This window comes from Dermacentor silvarum, chromosome 3 (genome assembly GCF_013339745.2).
Source record: "Dermacentor silvarum isolate Dsil-2018 chromosome 3, BIME_Dsil_1.4, whole genome shotgun sequence".
NCBI classification, from domain to species: Eukaryota; Metazoa; Arthropoda; class Arachnida; order Ixodida; family Ixodidae; genus Dermacentor; species Dermacentor silvarum.
Window position 1 is genome coordinate 191,246,847 of NC_051156.1, and position 23,791 is coordinate 191,270,637.

General features: G+C 43.4%; 1 protein-coding gene across 2 annotated transcripts in view; it reads right to left on the minus strand.

Moving 5' to 3' along the window:
* Positions 1 to 631: 631 nt before the first annotated feature.
* Positions 632 to 23,791, minus strand: part of LOC119446318 (ATP-binding cassette sub-family C member 5-like) — a 55,442-nt gene continuing 32,282 nt past the window's right edge. For both annotated transcript variants that reach the window (XM_049664085.1, XM_037710727.2), the window contains exons 16-29: positions 22,958 to 23,017; positions 20,218 to 20,417; positions 17,900 to 17,957; positions 17,669 to 17,814; positions 16,141 to 16,270; positions 14,132 to 14,414; positions 12,772 to 12,958; positions 11,177 to 11,266; positions 8,938 to 9,127; positions 7,888 to 8,047; positions 7,334 to 7,412; positions 6,245 to 6,358; positions 4,851 to 5,015; positions 632 to 4,217 (exon numbers count right to left, since the gene is read on the minus strand). In XM_049664085.1, coding sequence (XP_049520042.1) covers positions 4,107 to 4,217; positions 4,851 to 5,015; positions 6,245 to 6,358; positions 7,334 to 7,412; positions 7,888 to 8,047; positions 8,938 to 9,127; positions 11,177 to 11,266; positions 12,772 to 12,958; positions 14,132 to 14,414; positions 16,141 to 16,270; positions 17,669 to 17,814; positions 17,900 to 17,957; positions 20,218 to 20,417; positions 22,958 to 23,017 — 1,973 coding nt within the window. In that variant the 3' untranslated portion in view covers positions 632 to 4,106. The remainder of the gene's footprint in view (positions 4,218 to 4,850; positions 5,016 to 6,244; positions 6,359 to 7,333; positions 7,413 to 7,887; positions 8,048 to 8,937; positions 9,128 to 11,176; positions 11,267 to 12,771; positions 12,959 to 14,131; positions 14,415 to 16,140; positions 16,271 to 17,668; positions 17,815 to 17,899; positions 17,958 to 20,217; positions 20,418 to 22,957; positions 23,018 to 23,791) is intronic.

Below are 23,791 nucleotides of genomic sequence, written 5' to 3' on the forward strand. Positions count from 1 at the left end.
CTTGAGTGAAGCTTATAGCTAACAAAAGAATTGAAGTCCCCATGCCGATAGCAAGGCAATGAAACCCCTCAATGTACCCTGCAACCCTAGAACACATGTTATGGTAGTGCAAACAAGGGGGGGTTCCAGACGGGGACGCAGCCTCGAGCCGAAAGTGCTGGGAGACTACGCTGCTCAGCTCCACCCTCGAAGACCAACTCTGGGCCGTCCAGCGAGCAGAGGAAGCCACCAGAGCTCAAGGGCTCGTGGTAGACACCTAGGCAGGGGTAGTCGCCCAAATCCCCGAATAACTCGCCGGATTATAAATAAAGTTATCGTTCGTTCGTTTCTTAAAACTTGTGCAAGCAAACGTTTCCTTGCCTGCAGTTCGAATTCTTGTTACTGCTCATGACCAAAAGACACAATTGCTAAATTGGTTGCATTTAGGTTGGCTGAAGTCTCGGGATACCTTTAAAAATTGCATTTTCAGATAAAGAATGCAACTGCAAGTGCTGCTTTAACCATGCATGTTACGCAAATTATTCAGGAACATGCTACATGGTATCTACACATGACCTACGGGCACATGGCCACTAAACAAAACGTTGAATAAACATGCACAGTCCATTGACAACAGCTCCGACAGCAACAGTCTTGAAGTCTAACGAGCCTTTATTATTCTCAGAGGCACCTAGAAACATCAACATAGTTTCAACATGAAACAGTACACAAGGAACTTTTGTATAGAATGATATGTAAGCTGAATAAATAGAATGTGTGGCACTAAAAATAAATTTCACTGGTAATGTTATCACAAAATGAGGGAATAAACACAGCTTTGCCTGCTGCAGTTTCTTTTGACAGCACGATGAAATGCTTTCATGATAAAAGGTAGATTAATACTGACAGAAAAGTATAATCAAATGTTCACCGGTCTACATATGAACTTTTCAGACAAATGAAGCTCCACTTAAGCAATAAAAATACCGGCTACTAAAAATGCATACCAGTTGTGTAAACATTGAACAAAATGAGGAATGAGATAAACGAATCACTTTCTTTGCATGACCCATCAAGAAATGGTATATATGCAAAGTTTACGCTGGTTAAAAAACACCGGTCTATAAGTCATGAAGGCACACACGTACAAGGCTCGTTGTGTGTTTAAAATCTTTGCATTTCCTGGCCGCCCGGTGCAGTGTGACACATTAAAATGACCTTTAGTTTGTGTGGCCAGGCAAAATGACCTAATAAGGCACAATCTTGCAGGGCACAATCAGCAGTACTAAGTGTCAGTGGCCTCGCAAAAGGAATAAGGCAAAATACAAGCAGCAGACTGGCTTTGTCGAGACAAGAAGGCATTGAGGTGTCATCGGCAGTTGTGCACTGTGCAAACAATTGCATTCAAGAACACACGGTGAGCACGACCGTAGCTAAAACAAGTGCTGAGTGACCGCTTAAGATCACCACACGGCGCGACGCCAGATTGTAGAGAATGTGGACTCCATGCCTGTATGGCTCTGTATGGCTGGCAAGTAAGTCTCGATGCATGCATCTACACCATACACTAACACCAGGGCTGGTACAATGTACAGATTCCTTTCACTCAATCCTATTCCTCTCATATCCACCACTTAAGAGTGGCGATAATGCAGGTGATAATACTGGTGATAACATATGTGGAGCACCACTCTGACCACTCATGAAGTATGAAAAGTAGGGGTGTGCAAAAACTGAATAGTAGTAGATTTTGAATCGAATCAAGAAAAGAAAGTGCAGCCGAATATTGATATGAATATTGAATATCAGGAAATTTTTCTCAAAATTTAATGCTTACAAATTTTGGGCAAGAAAATACAGTGATGCTCATGCTAAGGTATAAGTAACAAAGGTACACAGTAATAAAGACACACAGTCTACTCTTGTAAAAGGGAACACCGAATTAGTGTGCTAGTACAGGTCAGTTATAGTATATGAAGGTCTATCAATAAAATTTCCATCGTATAGAATCAAATGCTTTTTTCCTCAGAAACAAACGAATTGGTGACACTCTTAACTGAATATCAATGAGGTTCTCAGTTTCATAGTACAGTGGAATCTCATTCATACAATTCTGCATAATATGTTTTTCGAGGTAATGCGTTTCTTTTTCTTTTGCCGATAATACAATCTGGTTGGATAATACGATTTCCAGATGATGCACTTTATTTTCCAGCTCTCGTGAAGATCATATCAACGAGATTCCACTGTAGTCCTGTGTTCTGCGGCAATCTTATTTATTGCATAGAAAGTTTTGCTCTCCAGTTTTTCTCCAAAATGCAGAAGGGCTATCCCAATTTTACGGCAGGTGGGTTATTGCACGGCCATCAGTGCGACAGACGAAAGGACCGCGCATCATGTGACTCGCGTTGCCGGCGCCGACAATAAGAGCAGGCGCCGTCCCCTCCATTTCGTTGTCAGGTTCGGCGTGATTTGCCACTTGCCAAAAATTGTACAAACACAGAAAGTTCGCCCGACAAGTTCGATCGGTCCCAAGGTCACGCGTGCGGGTTAGATTGACGGCTGTTGAAGTGGTGTGAAATTTGTCGCCGCATATCCCACACGATCTGCATGCCTCACAAAATATGCGCTGCTTATGTTGCCGTTTCCTCTGTATGTATCGCGTGTTCATTTCGATCGGCCCTGTCAACCCGGATGAACCTTGCACCGACAGAGGCGATCCTGGCCAACGCGGTGCCGTTCTGCGAATTGAGCCCTTTGGGCACTGGGCGTGCCATTCTCGCATCAGGCCGACGTCGGGGAGCTCTCGCAGTGACCAAGTCCCCGAACGCAGCATGCTCGACACTCACTCCTTTTGCGGCGAAAACAAAGCAAAACGCTCGCTTGGGCGGCATCAAGCACGAGGGCCTCCGTGGGGCACGCGACATGTGACAGCGCGCCACGTTGTGTACGCCAAGGCTGTGCATCAACAGCAAAGGCACTGATAAAAGTAATGACATTTAAAACGTGTCACATATATCTTAAAACACTTCCGATTGGAATTGTGCTACAAGTTTGAATAACATGTGCAAAATGCTTTAGTAAAACGTGTGGGAATGTAGATGGTTGCATATTTTTATTCGGTGTGAGTATGTCATCGTATGCAGCGGGTTCACTTCTTTCATTGTTTTTCACAATTCGTTGCACCAGGCACAATTTTCAAGTGACTGGATAGGTATTTTTCAAGCTTGCTACACATGAAATAGTTATTGTTCTTATATTTAATGTTCCTGTATGAGTTTTCACATGGAGTCCGCATTCTCTAAACATGACAAAACACACTAAAGGATTGAAAATTGTTAATCTATTTTGCAGCTGTACACTTTTTATGATTCTTAAAATGTAGGAAATTCGGTTGAAGTAAGTTTTAAATCAACAGAATCAGTTAGCGTCTGAAAGGGTTTTTTGGAACGTTAGCTATTTGATTCAGTGATATTCAATATTCACACACCCCTAGTGATGAAAAGGAAAAGAATTTGAATATAATGATTACATTTTCCCAGCTTAGGCTCACTAGGTCCAAGCTATCCCTTGCAAAAATCATGCTGTGCATTCAATAGCATCTCAACGGAAAGTCCTATTGAAGGCAACAAAAACTCAAAATAATTTCTACTTTCTACTTTTGCAAGGGATTTGCCCAGTCACACACACAATACATTAAAGCAGCAGCATCAGGGTGCCAGTACAGCCTGAAAATGCTGCATTTATGAAACACACCAACAACTCTCCCAGAAACTCTGATTCGGCACCTAGATGAAGTAAACTGTGTTTACCCTGAGGAAAGGCAATTCAATCTTCATGAAAGATTCCATGGCACAAAGGCAGAAATTTTCACCGATGGAAAAGGTATGCCAATGTGGATTTATGGACGCTAACACACAGCTAATGAAGGAGATTCGTAATAGTTTGCAAGTGCAAAAAAATCAGATGTATATCGCGAGTAGGGACAAAAAAAAAGTAAATAAAGAAAAAAATGCAAAAAAATTAGATCCTACAATGGGAACACCCGTGCAATGATGACGAGGTCCCATACACACATAGGAACCCATGTGTCCACCAGCGGTAGGCTTCAGCTAAGCTGCACACAGTCAGCGACGCACTTCACTCGACGGTGCCTGGATGCCAGATGCTCTCAACATTGCTGAAAATATTGAGCTGGTGTCGTTCGAAAGGGTGAAAGGGCTGCCCATTTCAACAACCTGGAAGGGAACAAGAAGTCGCAGATGACGTACTCCTCACACACACACAGCCAAATGGCCAAAGAATTAGATAAAAGTACTACCAGAGTAAAATTTTACTCTATCAGCAGTGCAGCAAGTGTTCGATCATAAATGTCCTTCATTGATAGATGGATCCCCTACTAAGCAACTAGGAAACAGTCATGAGTGCAGGAGAAACTATGCCTGCTCTTCGTCTCTCCACACTTCCTTCCAGATCACGAACAGCATGGATGTTATCAGCATTCCTGACAGGAAAGTAGCAAGCACAGAGTTTTCGAGAAAGGAAATGCAACCAAGAGAGATGACAATTATTCTTAGAGTGTATAGGCCCTGTATGTTTTTGATTTCAATAAAACAGTAGTGCACTCACTGAAATAAAGCACAGCCAACGAAATTTCACATATACTTCATTTTATCCAATCATTCTTAATGCAACGTGTTCACTATATCGAAGTTGCACATCTCCAAGAATAAACTTCCAAAGCTACACCTTGTACATGCTTCAAGAATGTTTTTTTTTTTTTTTTTTCCAAGTTACTAAGGGTTCGTATCAAAGATGCAATGTTTAAGTACCTCCTCCAGCCCCTGCACAATATGGAAGTTAGCACCTACCTGTCCTGCGTCCAGCACAATAACCATATCACAGCTAAGAACAGAGTGCAGCCTGTGCGCTATGGTCAAAACGGTGCAGTCTGCAAAGGTATCCTGCACCGTTTGTTGGATCAACCGGTCTGTCTCAGCATCCACCGATGCTGTGGCTTCGTCCAAGACTAAAATCTGAAAGCAAAGAACAAAAACAGCTTGAGAAGCATGCAACTTTATTTGATTGCAATGAAAGTGACATCTATGAACAAAACACAAGCTAGCAGCGACAGTAGCAACTGTTGTCATGTTGAGAAAATTTCAGTTCTTGACCTTGATAAGTCTTTGCTAATGCAAGGTACTCTGGCAAAATATTGCTTAATATGAGAGCTTCTTCAGCATGAAATGATGGAACACATTAAAAAAAAAAAACCTGGGCTGATCTGGGCACAATGTTTCTTTTGTCAGTGACTCATCTGTTTTCAAGCTCATGCCATACGAAATTGCCTATATCCTGCTGTGCTTGCAGGTATGCGTGTTCCTCTGCCTTTATGCAATTTGACACTAGCCTCAGAACCTGGCCTTCATGACGTGCTGCTTCTGCAGCTGCTGTGATGACTAGCGTTAGAAACACCACCCCCACCTTCCCAACCTACTACTATAGATACAATTAGTCTTACTCATTTTAAAGTGTTACCCTGAACCACGGTAGGATCTCAATGTCAGGCACTTCGATTAAGCAAAATTTGTGATTGAATATATTTTTAAAAATTTCTCAGTGTTTGTCTTGTCCAATAACTTTTTTTTACTTTTTCTTTTTTCTTGCTGTAGTGCAGTGAAGTAATTTTGTGTTGCAGTATTATATTAGTGAAGAAGTCGCACCTTGCATGCAGGCACCAGTAGCTTCAATACCAACCCCAACCGAGACGTACCAACTGCATGCGTACAAGCAGAGTCAGCAAGACACTGTTTTGTGATATGTACTACTTCTTAAGTGCCAGTTCTTTGTATCAAAATTATATACTCTATTACTTTGAGGTATTTCTCCTGTTGAAGTAAATGCAACTTGAGGCAGTAAACACCAGTGACACGCCACATTTTGAGGGATCTGTTGAATCACAAAAGAGGAAGAAAAGAGATGTTTGCAAGCACAGCAGGATTCATGCACTCCTCCTGTGGTCTTGAAGGCCAACTGGACTAGTGGCACACACTGCTGCAATGTGCCCTGGTCACTACTACTATCACAAGATGTCATGAATAAGTCTGTGAGAGACACGAACATCCCCAAAAGTGAACAGCAAATCTCACTGTCTGCAGAGAACAAAAATGCTTCAACGATGAACTTCCCAAAAGCCACAATGAGAACATTTGTGAATGTTAGCTTTGTGTTCGACACAGTTCAGCACAAGACTTTTTTTGCCCACCTTGTTGTGGCGCAACATCGCTCTGGCCAGGCACAGGAGCTGTCGTTCGCCAACGGAAAAGTTGTCGCCATTTTTCTCCACAACGCATTCAAGTTGCTTGTCTTCTTTTTCAATCTGCCCAATAGAAAAACAAACGATGCGTATACAGTATATGGACCACTATTAAAGAGACGCCAAAGACAAAAAAAATTGAACTGATGGAGTATTCTTTCAACAAAACACTATTTTACATCATTCCACAGTAATAGGTTGAATACTACTTAGGAAAAAAATGAAGGCCAAAGCTTCTTTTCTTTTTTTAGTTCCACGCTGAAACGTCAGCGTCGGTACATAGGCGTAACATCACGAATTTCAATGTATTTTCTCGTATTTTGGTCGTTGTGGCATGGTGATAAAGTTCTCCAAACTTGTCAAGTTCAGTGTTTGGCTTTTTTACAATACGATGCCAGTTGATCTTTACCAACAAAAACTTAACAAGGGCCGAGCAGACGCGGTCAGAATCTATGGTGTCACGTCTGGCTGGTGCGGGAACCTCAAGGCGGCTGGCGGCGCCCGTCTTTCATTTTTGCATATTTTCGGTTTACCAAGCTTCTTTTCACTGTAAAAGGATAATTTGGAATTTGTAAAATTTGTAATTTTAGAAGGATAATTTATAATACAGATCAAATTGGTTTTCTATTTAGTGTCCCTTTAATGGAACACACAATAAGTATACAAAACAACATAATGTGAACATATCGTGAACTTCCCTGAAAAAAGGCTTGATATGGTGCATTATGTAAAAATTATTTCCAAGGCCTTTAGTGTTGAAACCGAGCTATAACCAGTCCCGAAATACTAATATGGTGTTCCCTTTCAGAATGGATCGCACTGTACGCCATGCACCAGGCATTAGCTGTGTACACTCTGTGCACCAAGCGTTTCCCTTGTCACAGAAGAAGAAACTTCACAACGGCTCAGCTCATTTGATGCAGCACAAATTCTCTTCCTACACTCCGAACAAAAAGCCTTTCGCGCCCTCCAAACTAAAAAAAAAAAAAAAATGGTTACTGCTTACTGCAACATGACAAGCAGCATGGACAAGCATACCTTTGCCTTTAAATGTGCTCTTTCCAGGGCATCCCAGAGCTCTTCGTCCGTTTTCCTGTTTGCAGGATCCAGGTTGTATCTGCGAAAGGTAAGCACAAATGCAGCACAAGTTATTCGCCTCCTGGCAACAAACTTCTCTCGGCTTAACTTCTACAGTGCTAAGCAAACACCTTTGAAGTAGACAATCAGAGCATTCCACAAAACTCCATTTACCTTACGCAAAGTTCACTAGTACTATGCCTAAAAAGATTTCATGGCGTGCATAAAAGAAAAAAATTTTAAATAGCATGGTGGACTCCATAAAGTGAACATGAAGGTACATTGGAATTCTGCATGTTTCATAAGAAGTTAAGCTTGACAGAAATGCACTGAATTACTGATAGACTCAACAAATGTTTTCCAAACCTGTTCAGCCTGTATTAAGATTTCAGTTAAACAGCAGCTAATCTTCAAGGGGGTCTACCATATTTCATATTTTTTAAGTATAATGAACAGTACTCCTGAAAAGTTCAATTACAGAACTTCTACGCGTAATTCAGCACACACGAACACACCTGACAGTGCCCTGAAAGAGCACAGGTTCCTGCGGAATCACAGCTATCGCAGAACGCAGCTCGTGGAGCCCCAGAGTACTGATGTCGATGCCATCCAGCAAAATGCATCCAGACTCCAGCTCTTTCATTCGCATCAGCGCCACCAAAATGGACGATTTGCCTGCGTTGACACAAACATTGCACTTTAAGGTTAAACTCTTGCAGCAGCACATAAAATAAATAAACTTAACTTTAAGAGGGGATCAAGAGCCTGAGATATTCACAAATGGCCTACAATTCGGTGAAAAAATTGCCTGCTACACAATAAACGTGATTATCACAATTACACATCAAGGGCCTCCATTATGTGAAATTTAGTGCAAGACACTAGACTAGATGGAAAACATAAAATTTAAACTAAGAAATGGAGACTTACAGTAGTTTGTACGCGTAATATAAAAGCCTCAAGTGTCAACACAATGCACAACCAGGACCTTCACGTCGCAAAATTTAGTGCAAGACATTAGATTAGATGGAAAGTGTCAAATATTTGTGTACTAAGAAATGGCCAATTACAGTAGTTGACAAGAGTAAGATAAATGCCTTCCATGTAGGCTCACTTCGTTGCAACTGTTCCTACTACATGCACTGCTTGAAATGATTGGCTTATACCAAGCTGTGCTCGTGACTGCAGTGCAAAGAATGCACAGGTCACAAGGTAGTTTCAAGTGCCATTTTCAAACCCCACAAGAGTCGTACAGCTTCAACTCCCTCCAGGGCACTAATTCTTGGGCCATCTCTCAGGGATAGTTTCACGCAAGCGAGATTTCGCATGACTGGCACCAGATGCATTGGCATCAGGTGACAGTGTTCCTCAGACTGTGCCAAGACAGCATGCTCAGCATTGTGTCAGGAACACTGTCACCCATAGAGCCTAATTACCCGAAATCTCGCAAAAGTGGAAGTGTTCCTGAAATCTATCGCCCCAAGGTTGCCACCCCAGTTCTCTGCGGCAGCCAATCGGGGCCAGCTTTCAGAAACGCAGGAACCCGCACAAGACCTTTGGCTCACCTGCGCCAGTGCGGCCGACGACGCCCACTTTGTGACCGCCACGTGCGTGGAAGCTGATGCTGTGCAGCACCAGGGGTAGTCCGTCGCGGTAGCGCAGGCACACCTGCTCGAAGCGCAGGTCCCCTTCGCTCGGCCAGCCTTTGATCTCTCCACAGCTCTGCACGTGCTGGGGTGCCTCCTCACTCAGATCCTGCACCCAGCAACAAGGCAAGCCGTTTTTGTCACACCCTCGTGAACAAAAAAATTTGGAGCACTTTTGCACGAGGGAGCAAAGCACTAACAGCGATGGCTAGCACAGGTTTAGAGGACCACTGTTTGCGAACCCTGCGCTCTTTCTTTTCCTCAGCGTTGATTTATGCCTCAAGAGGTGTTGTAACAGCGCCTCACCACTTGGCCACGTCACAAATTTTGGATTTAAACTGGAAGTTGTAACGTGCCATTCAGAGAACATTGTTTGTTTAAAGGGGCTTTAGTGATAGCAGATATAGAAGCAAAAGAAAGATTGCAATGCATCAGAGGTCCTCTCCTACTGCCTCGGCCAACACCTGCACGTGAAATTCTTATATACTGCCTTCTCTATTATCGAAGCGAATGCCCAGGTGACGTTTTTGCCACGACCCCCTGCCTCTTGTTTCCCACCCATTTTTTTCTTTTTTCTTTCAGAATTTTGTGCGCTATAGAGGTGTCCTAGAGTTGTTTACATCGTTTATGGCTATTTGCTCGCTGCAGACGAATTCGTTGAATTCTTTGAGAAGGTGACCCCGTGGACTTTTGTTTGTACCTTCAGCTGTTTTTCGCAGCAGTTTTTTCTTCTTTTTTTTTCTTTTTTACGAAGTAGTTGAAGCTGTTCTCAAAGAGTGCCACATTGTTCATCACACAACAACGGCTTACCATCCTCAAACTAATGGACTCACGGAACGATTCCGACCACACGTACTGGGACGCCATTCTGCCCTTTGTCACCTACGCGTACAATACCGCCACGCAGAGCACTACTGGTTTTTCACCATATTTCTTATTGTACGGCCGGCACCCATCGCACACCATCGACACAATGCTACCATACCGGCCCGACGCATCTGAATGTGCGCCCATTTCTGATACGGTGAGACATGCCGAAGAGTGCCGCGACCTCGCCCGGGCCTTTACCTCCAATGACCAAGAGCGCCAGAAGAACACTCGTGGTGACACCACCTCTGCACCCACCTTCTTCCTGGAGTGCTTGTGTGGCTCTCAGTTCCTTCCGCTGCACCTGGTCTGTCTTCCAAGTTAATGCCCAAGTATGAAGGTCCCTACCGCATCGTAGAGCGTGCATCACCCGTCAACTATGTGATTGAGCCCGTTGAACCGTCGTCGGACATGCGCCGTCGCGGACGCGACATTGTCAACATCGAGCGCCTCAAGCCGTATTACGATCCACTAATAGTGACGAACTGTTAGGTCGCCGGACGGCTCCCTTTTTCGTGCCCGGGATAATTGTAGCGAAGAAGAGGGACGATGCAGTGGGGCATCCTTACCAGCGCTGTCTAGTGGGTCAGTCTCTCCAGCGCATCACTCGGACTACGCCGCTCGCGCTCGCAGTTCCCTGAACTGATCCAACGGTCGGCTCTAACGCTTGCATGCAATAAACGCCTTTACAAGTGTTTTTTTCAGGCTCTTTCTTCTTTCAGTGTTCTTGGTTTTTCATTTTGCGAGTGTGCCTAGTTTCAGAAGTAATGCGATTCTTAAGCTCGACACGTGCCCAGAAAAGACATGCTGAACTTCACATGCTTCTTGCTGAGCAATTATTCGGCGCTGTATCACACTGAAGTGGACCTTTTATCAGTCAACACATGTACCCTTGTTAGTGTCAATTTTTTTTTTCCTTCTTTTTATTCATGCACAAGCATGTTGAATTCTATATATTCTCAATCTTCACACAGTAATGATTTAATGAGAATAAGCAGTGTTTGCAATGAGAGTAAGCACTGTCTATACTATGTATAAACTGTGTTGGCCATAATGAGAATGACTCAACACCAGCTCATCTGGTTTTCAATTCTTATTGACTATAAAGTCTTGTTACACAAAAGAAAGCACCTCGAAAAAAAGAAAAAGAGAAAAGAAATACAAAACGTTGTACAATGGTGGTTAAAATTGGTTCACCCATTCTGTTCATTGAATCTGTAAGTACCCCCACAAAAAATTGCTATGGCCGTGATTACTACAGTAATTTTTCTTAGCTAAATTTGTCACTCACCTGGCAGTACTCATGAATTCTTTCCATTGAAGTAAGCCTGGCTGACAGTTCTGACTTCAGCCTCATAATGAAAGGTATAAAAGTGCATACCTGCAAAGACAGAAAACACGGACGAATACCTTAATCGCATGCAGCACTGCTCAAGCCACACTTTACACATGACTTAGCAAAGTGCACTGTTGGGTTAACTGGTACGACATACTTGGAAGTTAAAATAGTGCAAATTAATGGAGATGAGAAAGGAGCACACTTGTCATGAGGTTACTGTTGTTGCTTCCAATTCTTTCATTTTTTTTTTCAAAATATTTTCAACTTTACACCAGCATTGTTGAAATTTACTAGAAAGTAGTAAAGAGAGAAAACAAAAATAAGGCCCGTATTCCCAAACTCTCACCCAAGTGCCATAAAGCACAAGCCATTACTGTGGCGTCTGTCTCATTAACATGCCAATTGCTATTATAAGAGCCAGATGACCAAGCCCAAGCCACAGCCTGTAATGTACTGCTAAGCAATGTTGTGCAAATGCAGGCCCAGACTCAAGCTCATGTCAGTGCATACAGAGTTATACACAGCAAATAGTGGTTTATCCTCCAATCCGGCACAACCAAGCGCAACCATACGCCAAACCTACCTTATCCTGTGCAATAGCATGCGAGGAGCTAAAGGTGAACTCGTCCTGTATACTTTATTATAAAACCATTGTTTCCACCCTGCGTTGCTTGTTTCGGCTTCTGATATGCTACTGTTACTCGTTTCCACTTTGCACCACACCAAATCAGAAGCCCAACAAATGATACTGCAGTATAGCCTCAAATAACAGCTCTTAAAGGTATCTTGGGGCAAACTTTGCATTAAGGTTGAATGATGCTTCGCACGTCAAAGACAGCCAAAAATATTCTATGAGCTCTTTAGCATACCTTATAAACAATGAAAGCTTTTTCAAGCACGTCTATCTCTATGCACACTCCAGTAATTGTTCTCATAGACTAAATTACACAAACTACCACTCCAGGACCTCAGATTACAAACTGCTGCACATCTCTCAACTTCGAAAAGGAATAGGAGGCAGTGTCCAAAACAAACCTGGACATGCCGACCACTATAATGGGATCTCAAGTGTTTTCAGAGGCGCTGATGCATACTGTTGGCAAGCTAACGCCAACACATCCTGGAGTTCACTCCTCTCCATTATACCATGGCCTCTACGACAGCATCACTGTACCAACAGCACACTGTGATCTTGGAGGTCACGCAAAACTCTCACACACACAATGTTTCATAAGGGCATTAGGCATTTGGAGAGCAACTACTAATTATTGAAATCAGGATTAAGTGATTGTACGACTTTGACATCTGCTCTGGCTACAGTGAGCATAGCATGTTCATAAGGCTATACCTACAGTTCTCTGCTGTCATTACTGTATATCATGGACTTCCATCACTCTGATGGAGCCAGGAAATTGTGGATGCAGTTTGACCACCAGCTATGTTACAAGTGGTGGTGTGATAACCAAAGCCAAGACAAAAGCTAGAAGCTTATCTATGCAACCGTCTTGTTTAACGCAGTGCAAAAATAAATAACGAAAGCAACATACAGAAAAGACAGAGGCAAGCATGAGGCCTGCAAGCCCAGTGCTGACACTCTGCCGCATGATGACCACAATGAAGGCCGCAGCCGCGACCATGCAGATGCCCACAAATTCCATGCGCATCGTGAACCACCGAGAGGCCAGGTGGAACACCACGTGCGCTACAGATTGCTTGTTCACCAACTCGTACATTCTGCAATGCATGCACATATACAAAAGATAATAGTTACTGTTCATTTAAACTATCAGACATTGCTTTACAGTATCAAACGTGAGCCTAAACTATTACATCTGACATATAATACCTTCGTTATACTCTATATATTTGTTATAAGCATACACACTCATACCAGCAAAAAAAAATTCACTGTAATGCTGAACTTTTACACAGGTTCTTTTTAGTTTTTTGCCACCTTTAGCACAGACTGTCGCACAGTTCTTGCACAGTCTGCAACCACAGGGAGTGCGTCTCTGCCGAGAACATGTGCAGGAAAAGAGAGAAGACAATTTTAAGCCTAAATTTTGAAATTCTCACATCATTCTTTCAGTTTGCTAAGTTAGATGAAAACCATTGACACATCTCTACACAAGCACCTTAAATAGTACAAACCACTCAAAGTCACTGTCTAAAAAAAAAAAAAAAATGCCCGGTCTTTTCCCATACCAGTCATGACGTGCTTATGGATAACATATTGATAAGTTGAAGGATTGTAAAAATTTTTGCAGCATGACATTCGTGAGACAACGCCCTCTAATAATGAGGCCATTCTATGATTACTTCAGGGCCACTTTAACATTTGTAAAACACCTTCGGACACAACAATGATAGGGAAGGGGGAGGGGGGGCTAGAATAGTATACTTTTTTTTTAAGGTTTGTCCCAAGCCCACAAATTTTGTGGGATACATATGCATTAACAATGTTTTACTTTTATACAAAGCACACAAGCAGCAGCAAGCTTAGAACAGCAGAGACTGATGAGTAACACATTGTCTTTTAGATCACAGTGACTTTGTCAACGACTTTGTCAACGATTTTGTCAACAACTTTGCCTGATTCAGGAACTTGTCTGAACAAATTGGCTCGAAGCAAGTAACCCTCTGGTATATGGCATGCTGCGCTACCATAACAGGGCAATGCAGGTGCCGTCACAATTTTTTTTTCTCGTGTGCATATTCCAATCTTGTGTCACCCCATCCTTCAACACCTTTAAAACTTTTTTTGCAAACAGAACCTATTTTTCATAAAACTTGAGGCAACATTCATAAAATTGTAGAATGAGCACAAAATTCCAATTTATATGAAGACATCAAGAAAGTTGTCAGGTGTGCCGAAGCCAAAGAAAGCTTCACATCAGAATGGCTCACTTGTTGGTGAACCACTTGTGGCAGCCAAAGACTCGGATGACCGCGACTCCCTGCAAGGTGGTGGAGAGGTGCACGATCACTGCCGAGCGGGCCACATTGTCCAGCTTCTTGACTTCGCGCACGCCCACGTTGAGCCAGCGATCCAGCAGCAGGTACACCACCACGGCGGCACCCAGCACAATGCAGAACACCTGGTACACGTACACCGAGATGATCAGCTGCAGCACAATTGAAAGCAGGCTCTGCACCACCATCTCCAGGAAGAATGGCACCCGGATGTCCACTGCAAGAAAAAGAAGAAGGGAAAAACGTGTGGACTCTTCGAAACTAGAAAAGTATCCCTTCACTCTGCTGAAGGTTCTAGGCGTAGAGAAGAGCATTTAGCAAGCCCCACTACTGTCTCGGTTATTAAATGATCAAAGAGCAAGATTCACAGCAGCGGTCGGCATCATTATTGCATATTAATCGCTCCTACGATTATAAATTACAGTAAAACCTCGTTATAATGAAGCTGAATGGGGAGCCAGAATTACTTCACTATATCCATTATTACATGTATTCCAATATTAGCCTCTATGGTGACTTCAAGGGGAATTTCACTTACTTCATTACATCTTATTTTGATATATTCAGCTTCGTTGTATAGAGGTTAGACTGTAACACAGTTTTACCAAACCAATCAGCTTTTAAAGTTAATGATTTTAGGGGTCCTGTTGTGTTTACAGAACTGAAAGTCAGTCAGTGGTCTAAGTAAAACCGTTTTGCCAGAAACTCTGTTCTTCACACCAGTTTTGAGAAATGAGTACAGCCGAACCTCGAAATAACGAACCTCAATTTATAGAAACTATCCAAGTAACGCATTTTTTTTTTTTCATTTCCCAATCTCTGCCCCATTGAAAACCATGTACTTTTTTTTTCGAAATTTAACAAGGTCATCTTAACTGCAACCATGATTTAGTGAAGTCCTTGCGCATCGCACGCATGTACTAAGAGCCTCCTTGACAGGCAAATAAAATGAAAACTTTAGGCAGGGCAAACAGTGTTTTACATGTGCCCTTTAATGCACGAATTTTGCTGGCGGCCTTCAATCTGTCGCGAAGAATGTACCACTGCACCATCTGTCGCGTATGTATGAAACCCGCAGCGGGCGTGCTCCTCTTGTGCTAACCGGAGTGCTTCAGAAGCTCCAAAACGCGTCACCGACCTGTTTGAATGGGAAAGCACCAACCGGAAATAGGTTTACAGAAAATCGAAAAAGTCCCAGCGTTCGCCGAGCATGTTTTTGCACGTTTTCTTCGACCAGTTGGTGGTTTGATCTCATGCATAGGCTGGTTCGCTGAGCATGTTTTCTTTGACCAGTTGGTGGTTTGATCTCGTGCATAGGCTGTTTTTTCCTGTTAACAATGAGCAGTGCACCTCGCAAGAGTAAAGTTTTGTGCCTTGATGTAAAGGCCAAAAATACGCCGAGTGTCATCTGCCAGGAGTGTCTCACCTTTATCTGCACTGCTGAAATAGACGAATCTCGATTTAACGAAACTCGCGATTTAGCGAAGTTTTCGGCTGCAAGTAGGACTTCGTTATATGAGGTTCGACGGTATACTCAAAACCTGCAGAAAAATAAACTGCCGTTTCAATTAGTGTTTCTTTGTGAAAAAATGAAATTTAAGAAATTTCAAACTGGAACAAGAATGAATTCTGTGGTAAATTTTCAGTCCTTATTTCTCAAAACTGGTGCGAGACAGCTTTTAGCAAAATGGTATGATTTGAGGACTGGCCGACTTCAATTCTGAAATTACAATGTGCCCCCTATGGCCTATAATAAAAATTATTTATTGAATTATTGTTCATTCTATTGATTATCATGCAAAGTCTGATGTCTGCAAGTGCTATGAACCTTGGCCAGCAAAATGTATCATTTTATCTCGAATCTCATATTAATGGCATTGCAGAAACGTGCAGTTTATTCCTAAAGCTGCGCAACATCAGCGGTGAGCTAAGCGAGCACTCACTCTCATCCATGTCTTTGGAAAACCGGTTAGTGATGCGACCAGACGGAGTCACATCAAAGAAGCTTGTTGGGCATCGCAGTATACCGCAGAGCATCTGGTTGTGAAGCTTGCTGGAGGCACGCAGCATAATCTGGAAGCGCAGCACAAGGCAGATGATCATTCAAATGCACGGGCGTGCAAACAGCCAGTGCCAGTGTGGCATAGGCCCATGCATATGAAAATTTTCACTAGAACTTTTAACAAACAACACTGAAGCCGGACCTTTTGAGAGTTTCAGACAGGCAGAGATGTGCTTGTAGTAATATAGTAGAGCATACACAGTAGCAGCATACATGCACATATCGTGCAATGCACTGACTGTCAGACATACAAGAGACTTCTGTAAGGTAAACACAAAGCAACGGTGGAAATATGTCTTGTGAATAGTGCTGGGGTGGGACTGCCCAAAATCATTTTTGAGCAATTTTTGGAGCAAGTAAAATTGCGTTTTGGAGCAGTTTAGAGCTTTCATTTTGGAGAAATTTGGAGCAGATCAAATTTCATTTTGAAGCAGTTTGGAGCAGGCCAATCTGAATGTTGGCGGAATAATGGAATATCGAATATGGCAGCGCACTTCGAAACCATGACGAAACACAGAATAAACAAACACGAAGCGCGCTTTTTAGCTATAGCATACTGGAAGAGTGGGTCGAGCGGCAGCACGGCGCATGCTTTCCTGTAAAGCCGAAAACATTGGTGGCACTACGATCAAACTATATATTCCCGTGCTAACTCTCATGATGACAGAGTAAAATGTTCTCAAATTATGTGGTCCAATCAATGTGTGGTAACATAATTCCTGGGTCACCATATGTCAACGCAGGCCCAGAGAGCCGACAATCAACCCTGGGCTGATATAACATAAAGCTATTTCAACCTGTCTTTATTGCGATAGCAACTATGTGGACACTCCAGGCGCATTTCTGCCAGTCGGCGTCGCCGTGATGTTCCGTATAAAGACCAGGGGCGATAACATTGTTGCTGCATGCCATATGCTGTATGTGCGAGTGTAAGCATGCGCGGGTGAGCCGACGATGGCGGATCAATCTCGTACGCGCAAGGGAGGAAAGTAGGGAAGAAGTGCGCCGTCTTCAGTGGCGTGTTGTGTGGAATGTGAACAGCTGCACTCTTTTTCAGAGAACAAATCTGCTCGCTGTTCGCGGCCACTGCCGGAGCACACATGCCAATGCCGTTCTGGCGCAGCGTGGCAGAAATTCGGTCAATTTTCTGTGTTTGGCACAGTTTGGCGCAGGAGTCCCACCCCTGTAAGTGCAATGCAACGGAAGTGCACTGAGTCCATGAGTGATAAACAAAGGTACCCAAACTGTCCAGCCTAGCAAGAGCATCACAGGCACAGCACGGTTTTTTAACTATCGCGTGAAAAGCAAGCAGCAGAAATCAAAGACTGCAAAACAAAAGTCAAAGTAGGAATATTGTTCAAAATCTACATACTAAATTTACTGCTCCAAGCGCATAAATGCAAGCTTACCACTGTGCATGCAATTCCTTTTACAATGCCACACAACAGCATCACGGGCACAGCAACACCGTAGGCAATGTAGTAGAAGCTGTCCGAGCGGCTGTGTACATCCGTAGAGTTTTTGTGAAACGACTGGTTGCGAACAGTCAACGCACCTGCATGAAAAGAACAGGCAAGAATAGAGCACAATAAAAACAATTCATAGTGTGTGGCCGGACATGGCCCTAGAGGATCCTGTACCTGTGAGTGGTGACTGCATGGACGTTTCGTTGGCAAAGGCAGATTTTCGGGTCTGCATCTGAAATGATAAAGATTAAAGTGATATGCTGCACGACTTTACTGTTGATAACTGCAGACAGGACCTCAGAACTACTTAGGCATGTTTCCATAAAAGTGGAAACAACTAGAATAAACTTAAGGGACACTAAAGGCGATGTCATACAGTCAACTTCAGTTATTTCGATCCTGACAGAACCAAAGAAATTGATCGAATTATCCAGTGGATCGAAATAAACAAGACACAGAAAAAATGCCAAAACACACGGCCAATTCATCAGGCAGTATTTGCCTTACAGTTACACTCCTGAATAAAACACACGTCCATTTTCTGTGTCCAAAGTAGAAAACTAACGTAGAAATGACATTAGAACTCTTAAACAAATTATAAATTTAGCACACACCCGATTTTTAGCTAGAAAAATTGGCAAGGGCAACATGCACAATGGCAGTCAGTTCCCTAAAGTCAGCTTCGCCGCAATGCATTCGTGCTAAGCAGTACAGCATACGAACGTCACAATTGCAGTTTAGGTTTCGGATCCAATTGCAACACTCGCGCAGCTCTTTCGAGGCCACGTATTTTGGGGGGGAAATGATGCGCATTAGAATAGGCTAAATATGGTAATCAGACATTGTGAGCTACCGTTATTGCTTGAAAATCTTCCTAGAGCGGGCCCAAATAGGCATTTTCGGCAGGATATGACGTGTGTTCAACACATTCACTGTCCCTTAAGCTCTGCTGAGACAGATGCTCCCACTAAAGGGGTCGCTATTGGAGTCACCCTAGGGGTCAGGCGCGTGCATGCTGATTGGTCAAGTTCAAATTATCCGGCGAAGGTCAATTTTAGGATAGGAATAACATACATTTGGGCCCATAGATGTGCATGGGTGCTGGCTGGGACCTTCAGTCGGGATCGAATTAACCAAAAATCGAATTAACTGGAGTTGTATCAACGGACGTCTACTGTACTTTGTTTATTCGCTACCAAGAGTTTATGTCCCGATTCCATACACCATGTTTTGAAGCTTCTACAATCATTCTAAATACGTGTTTCCTAAACATTGCAGGTTGAAAAAAGCCCATTTGTACTTTCAGTGCTCTTGATGACATAAGAATAACAATCAATCATGAGAAAGATGTTGGTATTTATTACAATAGGTGCTACCAGAACAGAGGGATGCAAAATGGTTGCTAGACGGGCAAAGGGATGCCTCCGAGTTTGCTCGACTTTATTATATTGGCTTGACTAGCTAGCATTGCCAAAAATAAAGGTGGATGTGAAGATGGCTGCACATACTTTGCACATGCCTCTTTCCTTGATTGAAGACTCTGCAGAATGCACACACGAGGCCCGAATCATAGTCAGAGTGCTGTTTCTACATGCCAAGAAGTGAAGAACTCGCGAATGATTTAATTTTAGTGCCTAGAAATGAAGCCTCTCATCTGCATTCATCCATGCTGGGACCCATCACATAGTGTCAAACTCACTTCACAGTGCAGTGCGGGAGTGTTGAGGCACCATCTAGGGTCTGCACCATAGACCAAAAAAACCCTGCACTGATGGGAGCTAAGGTCAAGCTATGCACTAAGTCGTTAATCAGAGTGCTGTGAACTATTTGTTCTTACATTTTTTTTTTAGCATCACAAATACAAATACGGTGTAAGTACACTTTTATGAAAACAGAATGAAACATGATCGCATTGAATGCTGGCACAGTTAACAATATGACGGTATCAACCGATCACATGCATGGTACAATCATTTGTGGCTCACGCCAATTCACACCAGCACTGATGGAGTCTCCAGCTGTCGCCTCTACTTCAGAGCTTTATAAACAAGAGTTCTGTACCCCAGCAGAACGATACATCGGCGACCTACACGATCTGGCCTACAACATACATTCAACATGAAAAATTCCCTTTAGTGTCTTACCCAGTCTTACCCAAAGAATGCTAGATGTTTCTTTCAGGCTAGACACCACCTTCAAGGTTGATCGTTACAAGCAATAGCTGCTGGGCAGTCTTGCACACAGCACCAGAGAACACAAAGGACAAAAGGAGACAGCAAGACCACCACAAGGCACACCGACAAGTGAAAATTTACTCTTGATCACACAGAATACATGGTGGCTTACAAGTGATAACCTAAGGACGCACTTTGCACTTTGTGATCATCCTGCTGTCCTTTTGTCCTTCCTGTTCTCTGATGCCAAATGCAAGCCAAGAGAAGCCAAAACTAGAACAACAATATGTTTTACTGGGCAGCCTCGCAGAGACATACCGAGTCGACCCAGCGCTGCAGCCACACGTTGGCGAACATTTGCGCACATACGAAGACCAGGAAGGCCAGGGCCAGCAGGGCCACCACGCAGGGGCCGCCCGCAGCCCTAACGTAGAGCCAGACGGCACGCTTCGACAGGCCCCCGACCGCCTTCTCTTCGTCCTTCACCAGACGGCTGCTGCCTTCCATGCTGCCGTCCACTGCGCAGGTTTCGACTGTCACAACTCATTCAAATGGCCAGAAAAGTCCTTTGACATGAGACAAAGTATGTAAAAAGGCAACTAGCATTTATGAAGTGGTACGAGCTTTGTGCTATGGAGCGTGCCTCATAATCGGATCGTGGTTTTGGCACGTAAAACCCCATAATTCAGTTTTATGCTATGGAGAAGACAATGTGCACATGATAGGACAAATGATGAAGGGATTGGATTCATTTGGTGGAGAAACGTTTAAAATTACAGGAAAAACATGAAAGCCAAGATTTTTTCCTTTTTTTCCCCCTCCTCGATAAACCAGCGTTGGAATGTCAGTGTGACTGATTTCAAAGTATTCTTTCGCACTTGGATCCGTTTTGATGGAAGAAGTTCTCAAAACTTGAGTACTTGGTTACTACAGAATGAAGCATTGTGCTTCTTTACAGATACACAATTAACTAAACCTATGTAGACACTGTCAAAATCCATGATGTCACGGTGGGTTAGTGCAGGATTATCAGAGAAGTGTTGCCACCATTATTTCATTATGGCGTCTAATGGCTAGTGGCCCTAGATGTACATACCGTATTTACTCGCATAATGAATGCACTCACGTAATGAACACACCTCCCACTTTTCCAATCAAGAAGTGTGTTTTTTTCTTCTCCTCTCACAATGATCGCACCCTGAATTTGCTGCCGTGAAGTAGGGGAGACACGGTATGATTCAGCATCTGATATGGCGTCTGGCGGGTACGATTGTGTAGGATGCCGTATCAGATGCTGAATTGTACCGTGTGTCTCCTACTTTATTGCTACAGTAAATATATGGACACTCCAGGCGCATCTTTGCTGTCGGCGCCAACAATCGTGGCTCAGTCTCCCACATTCAAGGGAGGAAGCGGTATTCGTTGCGCACATGGCACCGGGGGGGGGGGGGGGGGGGTGCAGCAACTGTGCATTGCGCAGGCTGCACACACCCTATCTTGAGAGCTATCTGCATCAGGGGTTCAATCTAGGTGCGACAGCAACTTATACCTTTGCGTGTGCTCCGTTCTCGCCACTCAGTTTGCGTTGAAGCGATACAAAGCACAAAGGTCACTTTGCTTGCTGTTGCTGCCGCGCTTCCTCACGCCAGCGTTTTGACAGTGAGTGTCCGCGGTCATCGCGTGTGATGTGTTCATGTTTGCCTGTGCGTGCTGACACCATGCTTGTTAATTTAAACAATTAGCAAACGTTTGCAAGTTTATACGGCTGATAAAACTACTATCCACAATTGTCCATGCGGCACAATGTGCATTACGTCTGTTTGAACGATTTGGAATGACCATATATGTCTTTCCACCATGGGACAATTGCCATGGCTGCACCACCAAGTCAGTGAGGACACTGCACCACGTGCTGCCACCCCGCAATGTTACAAAGGATCGTAGGTTACTACGCCGTTATCAGGAGATCACGGTTCGGTGGCACTTCGTTTACACATTTGCCGATTGCTGATAACGGTTTGTGGTGATGTTTTACCTTTCGAACATCGCATTTTTTTTTTTTTTTTTCACTGGAAGCAACACAGGTAACGTAATTTTACGCCTCTTGCGTGGCTGACACGCAGTCATAATGTCAGACCTTCGCAGAATGACGGTATGCCACGATAGTTTCCGAAGTTTACACTTCTGGCCAATTGGTTGTAAAATGTATAGATAAAAAATGCCGGCTGCGCTTGTAGTTTTGAAATATAAGTGATCGGAACTGTTTGCCATTTTGAAAGAGCTACACGATGCCGTACTTCGTTCTTTAGATGGACATTCCTAAGGAAACTTTATTGGAATGGAAAAGATATTAAGGAGGGGTGGTCGGAGCCTCTCAGTCCTGGGCCCCACTGGCCTCTGCCGCCTGCCTGACCTGGCTAATTACAGACTTTTGTCTTGCCAGGTCGGAGCGGGCGAGCTGTGCCTCCCACTGCTCCATTGTGTTACTTGTATTTGGTCTATGAGGGTGCTTAGCGCACTCCCAGGTTACATGTATTAAGGTAGGTATGCCACCAGACCAAGGACAGTTGGCCCTATAACGAGTTGGATACATGGCATTTAGCAATTTTAAATGGGGGAATACCCCAGTCTGTATTTTACGCCAATCGGCGGCCTCTTCCCCGCTATGTTGTGGGTGAGGCAGTGGGTATTTTCTGTGGACTCCGCGCTGATGAGCAGGCATGTCTTTGGCATTTAAATCGGTGGAATTTTGTGAGGGATTTAACGGAAGTTTTCAGCTAGGTGCGGGAATACACCGAGAACTAAAATGACACGGAAATGTGGTTTTCGGATCAAAGTGCTGCGACATTGTAACTGCTGACGCCAACTTCAGGTCGGGTAATTTTCGAACATTTTTAAGGGCGAGTCCATATATAACGAACTACTGATATAATGACCACTTTTCGTGGAACTGTGTTCGTTATGAACGGGTTTGACTGTATTGACAGCAGCCGCCAACATCACTTCAACTGAACAACGGTTGTTGCTGCAAGATTTCAGGCAAGTCATATTTACTTGCCTGTATCCTTGTCACTAGCCAGTCCTTCCTTTGAGTCGACTGAATCCACCGTTGGCATATCTAATGGAAAGAAAATAAAAGATTAGAAGCAGAAAATGAAAATTCTAAAAACTGCACTGTTTAAAAAGACTGTTTCAAGGGCTGTCTGTTCAGGATCCTCACTTAAGTTTTAGCCAGCTTCTCTTTGAAATGGGGCATCCCCTTTGAGCATATCTTTTGAAAGGGGTTGGTGGCCCACCCCATTTTAAATGGGATGCTCATGATATCCATCTATAGTGGGTACAGTGACGCTATAGTGCTACAGTGCCACCTGTGGATGATGAATGGAACTATTCTGGCAAGAGAATTTTATGTTTAATTAAAGTCCCATTTCTTTCTGTGCATTTCTGTGAAAACAGCCATAGCACTATTATCTACACTCTTCAAATTACTGAATTATTACTTCTGCTACTTTTGGACCACCCTATATGTACAAGACGTAAGGACGCAACAAAAACAATCAGCACAAGACTTGGCACAAGTTTTCTCCTCAATACAGCAAAATAGCTTCTGTGCGCTGTCGCTCTAGTCACATCTTGTTTAAGGCAAGGGCAGGGTCACATGTGATAATTACAACCTGTTACTACAAAATGTTCATAGGTACAAAAATAAAGAATGGAAAGCTGCAGGATACAGCACCAACAGGCACGTGTCATCACATATTGATCACCAATGTCTTCTCATGCATTCAAAACATGTGAAATCGTAAAATGTGACCAGAGCATTAGAAATGACTGCTAAAAATTTCTAAATTATCCGAAAAGGAAGTTAAACATTGAACTACTGTGCTTTCTT